We start from the raw sequence: 13,435 nt of genomic DNA, 5'->3' as shown, positions 1-13,435 counted from the left end.
TAGTCTCTCTCAATTGCGCCAAGAGCAGTCACCTTTTTTTACCCTTTCCCAACATAGCTTTCCATGAAGAATTGTAGCTTGCATAAAACTTGCTTTTTATGCAATCTTTTAAAAGAGACGGTAGTATATTTTCTACCCTCTTCATTTTCCACTCATGGCATACATTTATAAGTTAAAATGTTTTGCTTTTCAGCGTTACCTGAGCTCAGCTCTGAGTAAGCTAGCACAGGACTGGAAGTAGTATAAGTGTCATAGTGTGTCACTACACTTGGGGAAATGGCATCTGGTTCACTTACCTAGAGTGAAAGCTCCGAAAGCCCCATGAAAATATCCCTGTGTACTGTTAAAGTGTATTCAACTTTGGGTTTAGACTTCTGTAGCAAAGTGACATTGATCATGTCTTTAAAATGTTGTACATTTTAAATGTTACGCTTTTTTTTTCCCATGTGTTTTAACCTATTTTCTGAGTGCTTCGCTTCCTTCAGTGCCCATAGCATCTCTTCTAATGGCTCAGTATGCTTTGAAGATGGGAACAGGATTTGGGCATCCAAAGCTTTTTTTTAGAATTTGGTCATATTTTACATCAGAAGTAACTCAGAATTCAAGGAAACAAGGCTATGTACTCATTGCAGGGGTTTGCAAAGTGTAGATTTGGATATGGATATGGAGGTATGGAAGATTTCCACTGAGGATTTTACATGCTCTCGATTTTTTATAGTTAAAAATTAAAATGTTGCACTCTGTTTACCCAGGAATTTTTTTTAATACATTACAGAGTAGATTCTTGCAGAACATTAAAAATTATAGAGGCTGATAATTGTTGATTACTTGAAGTTAAAAGATAACTTTTGTTTTGTATTTCTTTTTTTCCTTTAATAACATTAAACTTTTCCTGATTAATGCAGGAAAGGTATACAGTTGTATCTTATCATTGGTTTAAACTGTTAAAATGACATTAAGATTGAGAGAATGCACAGTAATTTCAGTATATGCAATAAATTGGGTAAAATTTATTTTATTTTCACTGTGATTATCCTCCAAATAAATAAATAAACCTAGAAAATAAAGAAATGAAGTTGACATTTAAAGAAATGCAAGTACGTTAAGCTATGACAATAGATGCACCAAGCAGCACGTACTTATTAGTAGTATACACTGATATTCATGGTCACGCATTAAACTTACCCTTGCAAGAACCACCAAACATCTTTATTTTTGCCCTGCAGCTTTTATTTTTATTCATTTTTTACAAAACAGAGTTCAGGTTTGGGTGCATTAGGATATGGCAGTCATTTTGAAAAGGCTTTTTTTGATGGTGTTTGGGGTGTTTTTTGGTTGGGGTTTTGTTTGTTTGTTTTTAAAAAATATGGGGAAGAGCCCTTTTCTTACTGAAGAAGGAATGTTCAATAATGGAGGGAACAAGAAGCCTTAATGCTAAAGCAGTAAATGCATTGCTCGAATGTAGGCAAATGTAGGCAAAAGGTATCTATGTATACGCACACACACGCACATGTGCACACAAATGCACAATTTACTTTATGAGAAGGTGGGGTTGCTTTATTTTCCATTAAGCTAGTGTGTAAATGTAGTCTTTGCAAAACATGCAGTTCTGTCTAAAATGTGTCAGGGCATAAGTTACAGGTCGTTTCTGTATAAATCCAACCCCTATCTTTAAAATACTATTTAAAACAAGTATGTGAAATCTTTACTTGCAAAGCACTGTTTCAAACTGCAATAGAGATTTCAATCTATATGCAGACTACACTGACAGTTTAAAATGATACCCCAAAAAATTTGTTTCAAGTTAAGATGTACATTTTTCAGTGTCCTGAAGATGAAAATCTTCCTATAATGTCCACTGTGATAGTATTATCACAGCACCATAATTTTGCTTTATCTCTGAAGAATATTATTAGTAAGTGAAATTTGTGGTCTTTGACCTTTATGCTGTTTCTCTTCTACATAATGAAAATTTTTAAATTTGCAAAACCTCATGCACCAGAAGTCCGTGCCCCCCGACATGGTACCCCAACATAGGAACACGTCTATATGCTATGGGCAAAGAGGTTCTCTGCCTTCCTTCTCCTGAAAGGAGTTGATTTCGTTAATCAGTCTTGCATAAACCAGGACTTGCTTAACAGGAGCAGCCTGAAAATACCTGTCCAAAGTAGAGGCTGAGTTGAGCTTTGGGAGGGGAAAGTGCAGAAGATCTGTGAAATGAAGAGGCTGTTTCCCTGCCCTTGGAGAGGTTTTATTCTGTCCATTTCCATTAATAACTCTGAGATGCACAGTTAGCTTTATGACTCTGTGACCGCAGAGGGTTCAGAGGAGTATCCTGTACTCTTTTGAGCTACTCTCCACCTCCCTTTATTTTTCCCCAGTTAGCAGGTAGGCTTCTCGTAGTCTGTGGGTTTCCACTTTCAGCCCTAGGGTCCCTCTGGGTTGCAGGGCTAGTGCTTGAAGGCAATGAAACGTTCCCAGGCAGCACTCTCCTCCTGTGCCCCTTTTTACAAGCAATCTCTGTTCATCCCTCCTCAGCGCTGTTTCTCTCTCAGAGAAGTTCACTGTCAGAAGCCTTTGTGATGGAAATCTAAGGTTAATTGGCAGAGCCTGGAACTCACCCAGAATATATAACATATGCAACATATATAACAGATGTATAACATCTTTGAACCAGATGTTCAGCAAAACCAGAGATTTGACATCTCTGGAGATAGTCGCATGCCAGCCTCATCTGCAGCCTTCACTCTTCCTACTCTGAGTGACACCTCCACCCGTATCTGACAAAATTCACAGCACTCTTTCCAGATCATAGAGAGCTCCTGAGCAGATACCACACATTGGCACATGATGAGAAAGCATGAGGCTGTGTCATCGCTAAGGCAAAAGTTGCTTTTAAGGTAGGATTCTTGAACACTGGCTCCCTTTCTTTCCTCTGTACTTGAGCCACTCCAGAGTTGCCAGATATTACTGTTAGTTATTCCTATGCGCATGCCTTACAGATTTCTCCTTTGCATACCCTCTAGTGTTATCTATTTCCTGCCGTGTTTCTACCGTACAATTTTACGGATGCCGTATATACTTGATCCTATTGCAGCAATAGAGTAATTCAGCATGGTTATGCATAACTGAAAATCTTCTTTCTCTCAATCTGAACTGTAACATCTACCGTGCACCAGTTGAATTCAGCTTTGCCACATACAGAGTGCTGCTTGGAGAGAACTTAATGATACAGTTCTGTAGAAAACATTACATTGTATAAAATGGGAAACTTATTGGATCCACAAACTTGTTTATTCATGCGTAGTCTTGGCAGAAACACACTATGCTCCTGAATTACAGGAAACAGACTTAATGTTGCAGGCTATAACTGATGTACAGGTTTATTTTCAAGTGTTTGAGCATAGGTGTGTGCTCTGCTTTAGAAGAATTTCAAGACTGACATTTAATATCATTCTGAATTTATAAAAGTTTGTGGAGAGTGAATACTGAAGAAGTGAAATTTTCCTTCAACTGTAATGTAAAATAGAAATAATAGCATGTTTCTAAACATGATCGTACTTGCTGATCCTTAATTCATATCAGTCTGGTTTCCCCATGCTGCTGCGAACAGTTATCTCCTACAAGTAACGACAACCTAGCTAGGCCATTTTTAAGTTATGTCAAACTGTCTTGTGGCAGTGTTCTTTCTGGTTTTTACTTTCTCAATCTACTGCTTTTCTTATGCAATGTACAGCTTCTCTTCTTTCTCTGAAAAGGTCTTGGAGCTCCTCCCAGTCCTGGGGTAGCTAGGAGAGAAGTAGAAGGTAACATAACAATTTTTGTATTCTAGAAACAGATTTCTAATTTAATACCCAAGTAATATTGTTGCACTTGTGATACTAAAGGTGGTTTCATGAAGGTGTTTATTGTGTAGGGTTTATTTTCTTTTATTTAACAGTTTTCAGACAGGCAAGTTGCTTGCTGCTTTTCAGCCATGGTGTGAATTGTTATAGAAGGCAGTCTTCCTTTATGAAAAATGAAGTGAAAATTGGACTGCACTAATCAAGAACAACACTTTGAAGCCTGACTCAGAAGAAGAAGCTGTAGCTGACTAATTGCTAGAGTAAATACTATGCCTGCAACTAAATCAAGAAACTTGGAAGCCTAATTTTTCCATAAAGAACTACATATGTTCATATGTTTTGGGGAGAAAAAATTCCATTTAAATAATTTAGCCTATAATTTAATGTTTGTATTGCTTCCTTGAGAGATGTATGTACAAAATACAGTGTATGTATTTTCATTCTGGTGCCTAAGTGTATGTGACGTACATTTATGAGGAGCATCTCTCTTGCATTATTCTAGTTGGAATATGCACATGTAGTGCTGAATGGGTCCTGTTTTAGCCATGCCAGTGGAGTTATGTTTTGGGGTTTCTTCATGTTCCCTCAGGAATGGCACCCTTTGCAGCAAATATAGGTATAGCAGTGAAAGTTCTAATATAGCTAAAATTAAAGTGTCCTCCTGTATATTACAATTAATTTTTGCTGTATTGCTGGTTCATTTTTCTAAATTGGCAAAATCACGATATGCATAGAATAGGTCAGGTTGGAAGGGTTCTCTGGTGGTTATCTAGTCCAACGCCCTGCTCAAAGTAGGATATACTAGTGCCAGGTTGCTCAGGGTACAAGTTGCAATACTGAGAACTGTACCCAGAAGCCCATTCTAACAGGTTCTAAGAAAGCAGGGTTGTCTGAAAACTGGAAGTCAATTTGATAAACTAAGTGTCTTATGTACCACAGAATATTCCTTCCAGTTACTGTAACTGACATGGTGATTTTACCTTCCTGGGAAATAGGCAACAGAAACACAAGCCAGAATTGTAAACTTCTTTGCCTGTTAGAAATTGTGCACTTTTCTGAGGTAAAGGTTATTTTTTCATATCTTGCACTTCACAACTTGAATGTTGCATACAAGGTTGTTGTTAGCATCAGCATGTAAATGTTGAGGTTGGTGCTGTAATATATTTATCCCATAAACAAAGACAGTAGGTTCAAGAACTTTGGTGTAGACCCTGTAGGTTGCTGAACCATGTATGATTAGATGTACTCTTCTGATCGCATGACTTTTGAATCAGCATGTTACATAAGCGCTCTTTGTTTTAAAGACTGCTGTTAGAATATCTGCAGAATATACTACAAAAGAAAACAACTGCTTCTAGCACGATTGAGAACACAGGGTGCCTGTACAAGTGGGCATCTTTAGCTTACAACAAATAGGAGGTGATTTAACTTTATTTGTAATTCGAAGGGTCAGATTGCTTCACGTGTGCCATGGGATAAGAGTGTGCTAGAGTAACAGCATAGCTGATGGTTAGACTTTAATATGTAAAAACTTAAATCACTAATGTCTTTTTGCTCCCATTTCCATTACTGATAATGTGCCAGTGCCGTATAATACCCATTTCTAGCTTATCTAACAAAGATAATCTAATTTTTTTTCCATGCTTCAAAGCACCAAAAAGTCCTGGAACACAAAGAAAAGATAACTTAGGTAATACAGATATAGATGCTTTGTACTAATTATAATATAGAAAGAAGTTCATTTTGCAATAAGTTCTAAGTCAGCAATCTCTGATATCTGTTCCAGTTCGTAATCAGCCTCCACCTTCAACTGGAATTTCAAGCGCAGGAACTGCTGGATATGGTACAACCAGACCGGTAGGTGTTTTGTCTTAAAATCATTCTTCTCCTAAGTTTCAGCAGTTTATTACACTAGCAGTGGGGTTTTGTAAGTCATAACAGAGGTAAGAAAACTGCAAAATTAACTAGTCATTTTATGGCTTATATGAGTTAATTCCCCCAGCAATTCTTGTCTGTTGACTAAAAATCCTTCAGAGTATATATACTGGACATGACTTTATTGTTTTGCACTCTACGCAATCACTTCATAGGCTCCCAAATTATATAGTATTTTCTGTATTTTCTGTCCACTTTCAAATAACTGTGAAGGGTGAAGTTATTCTTTGCATTGTATGTTCCTGTTGACTACGTTGCTGATTTGGTATGATAAAATGTATTATCTTCTGTGCTGAAATGTATATCCTGGTGGCAGTTAATTGGTTACAGGCAGTTAATGTATTATATAGGCAACTGATATATTGCTGATTACTTGATGTGTAATGGAATTCTGTACCTTGTTTTAAAAATTAATTTTGATAAGGTTCTTAATGTAAAAGTGAAACATTCAACTATTTCAACAAAACATTCAATAAACATTAGTTCTGCATTTCATTCTTTATTTGTGGAATTGAAATGAAGGAATTGAATGAAGGATTCGTGGGCACTTGGATGCTTCACTACAAGCAAGAAATCAAGAGATGGAAGACATCTGCGTTATTTCTCTTAACAGCACCAAGTAGGAGCCTTGTGTTAGGGAAGGAGAAAGTGTTTTAATATCTATAGGTCATCTTAAAGAATTACTAAGAAATGGTATTGTTTGTTGATAATTCTTTAGACTTTGCAGCGTATTTCAGAGGGAATTTTTGCAGCAGCCTGAAGGACTTTTCTTTCTACGTTTACATCAACCACAGTATTCGTGCTTACTTTGTTCCCTTTGTGTGAGTTCCAGTCTCTTTAACTTAGATCATACCTCTTTATACCTAGACGTTTTTCAGACTAAAAATCAGCAAAAGTTGTCTCTTTCTTATTAGTTTCTTGGTCATTAGAGAACTTTGTTTTCCATCTCTAAGGCATTTCACTCATCTCATTGGGATAATGTTCACAAAGACACTGACAGGATGGAGAGCACAGATAGGAGTTTTTGGTAAGGGTGAAAAGCATTCTGCTTGCATAAATGTCAGTGGGATAGATACCAGTGAGTTTTTTGACCTATGAACAAATACCACACCTCTTCTTTAATGCTGTATCTTTCTTCCAGGTAAAGAGTTAGACCAGTTGTTGTGAATGAGAGAAAGAGAGAGTGTGTGAAGACACCGTTAAAGTAAAGATCATAGAATCATAGAATGTCCTGAGTTGGAAGGGACCCACAAGGATCATCGAGTCCAACTCCTGTTCCTGCATGTGACAACCCCACAGTTCATACCGTGTGTCTGAGGACGTTGTCCAATTGCTTCTTGAATGTTGTCAGACTTGGAGCTGTGCAGCTAACCACAAGAGTTTAAGTTAAATCTGTATAAATTTATAAATGGTTGTAGAGTTCCTTTTCTACCTTTTAAATGAGCAAGAAACAAAAGAATGCTGCCAGCAGTGCAGAGATACCAGAGTTCTTGTAGAGTTTAAAGAAGTTTTACCTTCCTGCTATTGCCATTTCTATAGAACTCTTGTACAGTGTTGAAACCACTGAAAGCCACCACTGAATCACTTTCTGCTGATTCTTTTTTTTTAAAGAGACTGAATCTCACAGTGAACAGTTCTTGATCTTCGCACTTTTATGTTATTTTCCCAGAAATGTAAAATGTCCTCTTCTAAAAATCTGGGTAAAGAAAATGTAGTATACAGAGGAAATAATGTATTAATATATCACTACATGGCCCACTTTTTGTTGTTGTTGTTGTTGTTGTTGTTGTTGTTAATCTGGAGCCAGCACAGGATTTGCCATTTCTAAATCAAAATAATTTAATAAAAAAAACCCTGGCATACAGAAGAGACTCCACCAGTATCTTTGAACTGGCAAAAGTGCAAGAATTTGTGTTCATTTGAACAAGACACAAAAAAAGTAGTGCTGTTCTCTTGTGCTGCACTTCTCAACACCCAGGCTGGACTGCAGTTGGAGCTGCTTACCCATTTCCAGAAAGGACATCAGTACTGCACCGCCAGCGTAATTTGACAAGACAAAGCTGACTGCATGTCTTCTTTTGCAGATTATAAGATTTTCCTTCAAAAAAACCAAAACAACAACAACAAAACGCCAACAACACAATAAACCAACCAAGCAAATATAATAGAAGGCCTTGAAAAGAAGTCACCTAAGATCTGCTTGGCTTTTCAAGCCTTAGCTCTACCCTTGTTGGGATTTCTTCCCTGCCATTGCTGCTTTCCTTTTCCTCAGGTCGTTTTTTGGGCAGCGTTTCATGTCACTGATTTCAGGACCAGGGACAGTCACCAAAGTGTCACCGCTCCCTTCCCCTTCCTCCTTCCCTTCCCCTTCCCGTTGTTAAATGGACAAGTATAATGAATCAAGTTTTATGCAAAGCATTTGAATTAAAGTACATACATCTAGTAAAAGTGGGATCAAGGAGGATACGTGTTTTGTAGTGGTAAAGTTTCTTTGCTTGTTCTTCAGTCATGTTTGTGTAGAGAGCTGTGTCATGGGGTTTGCTCTGAAAACCATTTCAAGAACGTACATTTTGTCAGAATATACCAAGTACACAAAATTCTAGAAGAAACAAATCTTACAATCTATCTTGCCTCATTATTACATTTTTTCTTTTTTTCTTTTTCTTTTTTTTTTTTCCTGAAATCTAGCAACTTTTTTCCAAATACTTTGCATTCATCTTTCCAATGTGGTGGTGTAATTCATTCAGCTTCAGTTGTAATCTGGAATAATTTCCTATTTCTCTTTAAATACGGATGTAGAGTTTTTTATTTTGTTGTTCTGAGAGCAATTCTATTCCCAGCATATTAACTTCTATTCCAACAAGTCTGGGAAGACTCAAGCCTACAGATGAGGCAGAATATATGTTTCATTAATACTGTTTGCTGAGGAACAAGAGTAACTGCTTTATAGTTAGCAAAAAGAAATTTCAGAGGAAAGAACTAACCATGGTCTTATATACATATCTTGGACTTTCACTGCGTAAAATTGACTGTAGCTGCCATTTGCAAATGGCAGGCTCTAACTATAGCCTAACAGGTAGATGGTGTCTACAGTCTGCATTGACAGTAGGTTGTCCTTGTGTCCTTATGAGATCTCCAAATAAAGTAGTTGTTGTTTTTGTTGCTTACAACAATTTGCAGATTTAGGTAAAATAACCATACTAGGAGTAATAAAATAATAAGTATTTCAAACATTGTCACACAGGTAAATATTTACATAAAGTTGAAAACTGCTGTAAAAATTCTTTACTTTGAATTGAACCCTCATAATGTTACGAGAATATATTCTTTGCTTTTTTATGTGCATTAAAAAATTAGCTCAGCAACTGTTATCAAATAACGTATTTTTCACAGAATCCTAATCATCTTAAATCATTTAATAGTAGATGACTACAGATCCAAAGTAGAGCTAAAATAATTTCTTTTTACCAATTATTCTGTCAGACTGTTCCACCTCGAGCTGGAGTTATTAGTGCACCACAAAGCCATGTCCGTCCATCTGGGGGAAGACCAGCCCCTGAAACTCAAACCAAACCAGCTGAACCACCAAGGGGTAAGTTTACTTTAGAAGTTAAATATGTAAGTTACTATTCAGTCAAGAGGTGCTGTCTCTGGTTTGAGTGCTTTGTTTTCAACAGATGTCTCTTTTTTCATTAGAAATTAGGATTCTCTAATGTAGTAACATTTGGCAGTTTATGTTAGTGTTGATTATTCACAAGTATTGTAAACCCTCATCAGATAAAAGGCAGCAGTCAGAGGAGCTCTAGACCCACAGATGTCATGCCATCAGAAACTTTGATTGGATTGCTGTGTTCTGGTCTGGGCACGTTGCTGTGTCCTGTCATAGGTGTTGGTCATTCTGTGAAGTGGTTTCTCTGTAATCATAATATTTGGAATAGTGTTTATGTTTGACTTTCAAAGCCACTTCCTAGACTTAAAGGGTTTTTAAAATTGCATTAATATCAAAATATGCATTTTGTAATAGTGACTTCCAAAATGCTTTTAAATACAACTGAAGTATAGTTAAGAATTACATGGTTTCTGGTTCTCTATTTTGTGTCTATAGTAACAATTTTTACTGGTGATGACTTCTAATCTAGTGCCCTTGAACAGCCGTCATTTTAATAGCACCTTCTGCAGCTCCGTCTGGTACTTCCACAGCCACGTGTTCTCATTCTTGCCATTCCTAAGATTTCTATTACAATTCTTTACAGTGAAAACCACTGCAAAATGTACTTACAGGCTCACCAGTGCTTCCTGAACCACTAAAGCCTCAGGCTGCTGGACCCACTCAGCCCACCACTCAGCCACCGCCTGTGCTGAAGATGCAGGAACCTCTGATACCTGTGACATCACATCCATCTCAGTCAAGTGCCCCACAAAGTCTGGAACCCCCACAACCGCCTCCTCGTAGCCGATCGTCTCACAGTTTGCCTTCTGAATCTGCTCCTTCGCAGCAGCAAGTAAGTAATAAAACCTTATGTATATGTTTTTTAATTAAGTAAATTAACACAGCTTGTACTGAATGCCGTGGATGTGTGAAAAACTCCTAAAGCAAGCAAACAAACAAAAATAAAGGTCAAAAGATTGCATTCAAAGATCATCAGGCTCTAGTAGGATAACGCTTAATTGCTTATGTAGTGTCCATGAATAACTAACATCTTAAATACTAAACATATAACTTAAGATTTTGTATGATGACTTATACCTTAATGGACACCTTGTTCTTGAAATTACGTTGTCATTTGGCAGCTTTGTACGGAAAGTCAGTCTAAGAAATTTCATTTTATTATGACACATGCATGACTTCAGCTCTATAGTAACTAGCTAACTGAGGCTTTGATTATAAAGTAAGCTTTATAGATTGCATGATGTGGTGGTTTATGTTTATAATAATTCATTGCAGGAAGATGATACTGATAGATACTTAATAGAAATATATTTCTCCCCATTCACCAGTGTCAGTTAAAATATAGAAAGATATCAAAACAATCTGAACATTTAATACACTAACATAAATATTCTGTTCGTGGGACCATTTAGAGTGCTATTTTGAAAAAAAAACACTTTTTTCTTTTCTTACTACTGCTTAAAAAATGCAGAAGTAGGTTTACAGTGTTATCTGTATATACATAAGGCTAAACTTCTTCTCTAAAGGCCAGTGTTGTTAGTTTTTACAATATCAGGTGATAGGCCAGATAATACACTACTTGAATAAAAGCACAAATTTATTGAACCTGATGGATTTGTGCCCACTTCTTACCAAGAGTAAATTTGTGGGGTTTTTTTCTGGTGTTCGGATGTTTTTAAACAAACTCAGCTGTAGATACTTGTAACTACTTAAGTTTTCATCAGTATTTTAGATTTTACCTTATCTCTACATCTGAAGCCCACTGTCACTAAAGCAGTTAGTTCATACCTATTTTGTACCACAACGAAGAAGCCAAATTCAGTCCTCATTGACTTGAATTCTAGTTGAAAAATCTAAATGCTTTTCCTTTCTTTCTGCTGAACCTCTCTCTGCCTGTTAACTTTTTTTTTTTCATTTTGGAAACTTAGGCCAAAAAAGGTAGATATTTTTGAATATACAGATAGAATATCAGGACTTCTTGCAGTTTCATAGAAAGTATGAAGTGTTGCCAGCAGAGAATATACATGGAGGCATAAGGTGCTTGAGAACGAACTGATTTTGTGAATAGAAACAGATTTGTGGAAGAGGTGCAAGCAGTTCTTTCAAAATTATTATGAAAATTACATTTATCTGTGTGTATACACAGCAATCAAAAATATGCTCAAGAACACTGTAAAGAGGTTTTTGAGCTACGTATTGTTGTGACTAGATTGTTAACAATATCCAAACCTGCTAGTTTAAGACTAGTTCATGGAACTATCATGTTCTCTGCAATCAGATTTCTTTGATTAACACAGGCTCTGCAATCACAAGGAAGGCCCACTTTCAGCTTCATTGATTGTCTGCAGGTTAGGGTTTTTTATTTCTGTTTCTTTTTCTTCTTTTTTTTAGTTAAGCGTTTCTTTCATTTCTTGATTTTTGATTGTAAATACAAAGTTTTCTGGGAAAAGGTCTTTACGTAAGTACAAAATCTTTTGAGAGGTAGTGGATTCCAAGCCCATCCTTCGATTCAAAGATCAATTGTGATATTTAATAACCTAAATCTCTCCTTATAAAAATAATTGCTTGCATACCGTGTGAATATTCAGGACTCTATAGATTACTGAGCAATACTTTCAAAAAGAAAAGTAGTTATTTTAAATAGTTTTATTTATTGTAAATTAAGGAGATTTGGGGTTTTGATTGAATGAGAAGTCTTATGTTTTTTTTCAGCTTGGAAAACTATTACTATAGAAGAGTGATTATACACACACAGTTCCCAGAATGAGGGCTATAGTGCTTTTCATGTTAACAGACTATTAGAATTAGACCATCAGTAGTCCAACTCTTATAATCAGTCTTCAAAAAAAGCCACAATCAGCTGCACAATGAATGTCTGTATGGAAATAACATCAGAATTAGCTTGAGCTGGGTTTTTTGACTCTTGATGGTAGAGCTTGTAAGTCTTACAATAGAATACAACAGAAATTTAAAATTTAGTGTAGTGTGTAATAGATATTTTTGGTTTGTATTCATATGTCCAAAAATGGCTTTGTGAAAACTTGAAGTATTTTTAACTTGAGGTTGCTTTGTTACTTGGATTTTCTTCCTAATTTTCTTTCCTTTGATGTCTGTTTCTCTTTCACAAGCAGGAGCAACCATCAGGGTAACAGGTATCTGACTATTTACCAATCTTGTATGTGGTCTCCATCTATTCAAGCAGAAAAGATGTATGAATCTTGTTTTCATACATCTGCAGTCTCATCCACGTTAAAAATCACCTGTCCCCATTAATGAATTGACTGTCATACCATAGTTTGCTTTTTCCTTTCATAATGCAATTAAAATTGATACTGTTAACTGTGTTTAGTAGCACCATAGCAAATATTGTGCTTCATCATCTTTTATGAAACAATTAGAACCTCACATATGTTGCTTAGTCACTGCTGAATCTCCTGATCTCAGTCCATCTGGAAAAAAACGAGTAGGTGTTGGAGTTAACATTATTTTTTAAGGCAAATAAATCCTGATGCTATTGCACTATCAAAGTTTTTTCAAAATAAACCACATATTTCACATTTCTCAAAGAACCGATAACTTACCGTTACCCAAAGTAAAATATATTGTTTGTTACAATTTTAAAAGCATTTGGTTCCAGAATTGTTCAGAGCAAATTCTACTTACAATAAAGACCAACTGGGATTCGTAGTTTCTTTGGGATCTTGTACTTTTTGATTACTTGGTTGATGAACACAAGACTTAACCAGCTGGTGCCAAGCTGCATTTGATTTATATTCTTTCTACAGTTCAGTTTTTCACATTTCCCCCCTCAGTTACTTGATGCTTTGGTTTTGATATTATTTTGCAAAACACTATATACATATAAAAATACCAATATTGAATTACTCTGTTTATGGTTTGCTAACATGAGCCTTCATCTATTTTAGAAACTTTCTGACATAGTAGTGTCAGGGATGCATGTAACTGACATCATTGTTTCCTAAAA

General features: G+C 36.2%; 1 protein-coding gene across 16 annotated transcripts in view; it reads left to right on the top strand.

Annotated features, from left to right (window-relative positions):
- The window catches only part of SYNJ1 (synaptojanin 1), a 64,634-nt gene that overhangs the window by 46,768 nt on the left and 4,431 nt on the right, over positions 1-13,435 (top strand). For 3 of the 16 annotated variants that reach the window (XM_065066448.1, XM_065066439.1, XM_065066520.1), the window contains 5 exons: positions 3,759-3,806; positions 5,497-5,535; positions 5,632-5,702; positions 9,264-9,372; positions 10,062-10,282. In XM_065066448.1, coding sequence (XP_064922520.1) covers positions 3,759-3,806; positions 5,497-5,535; positions 5,632-5,702; positions 9,264-9,372; positions 10,062-10,282 — 488 coding nt within the window. Of the gene's footprint in view, positions 1-3,758; positions 3,807-5,496; positions 5,536-5,631; positions 5,703-9,263; positions 9,373-10,061; positions 10,283-12,578; positions 12,603-13,435 lie in introns of all 16 variants that reach the window. The other 13 variants (XM_065066480.1, XM_065066465.1, XM_065066456.1 and 10 more) reach the window with 7 other exon arrangements.

This window comes from Columba livia, chromosome 1, assembly GCF_036013475.1.
Source record: "Columba livia isolate bColLiv1 breed racing homer chromosome 1, bColLiv1.pat.W.v2, whole genome shotgun sequence".
Taxonomy (NCBI): Eukaryota; Metazoa; Chordata; class Aves; order Columbiformes; family Columbidae; genus Columba; species Columba livia.
The sequence above is the reverse complement of the archived record's forward strand: the minus strand, read 5'-3'. Positions and strand labels throughout refer to the sequence as shown.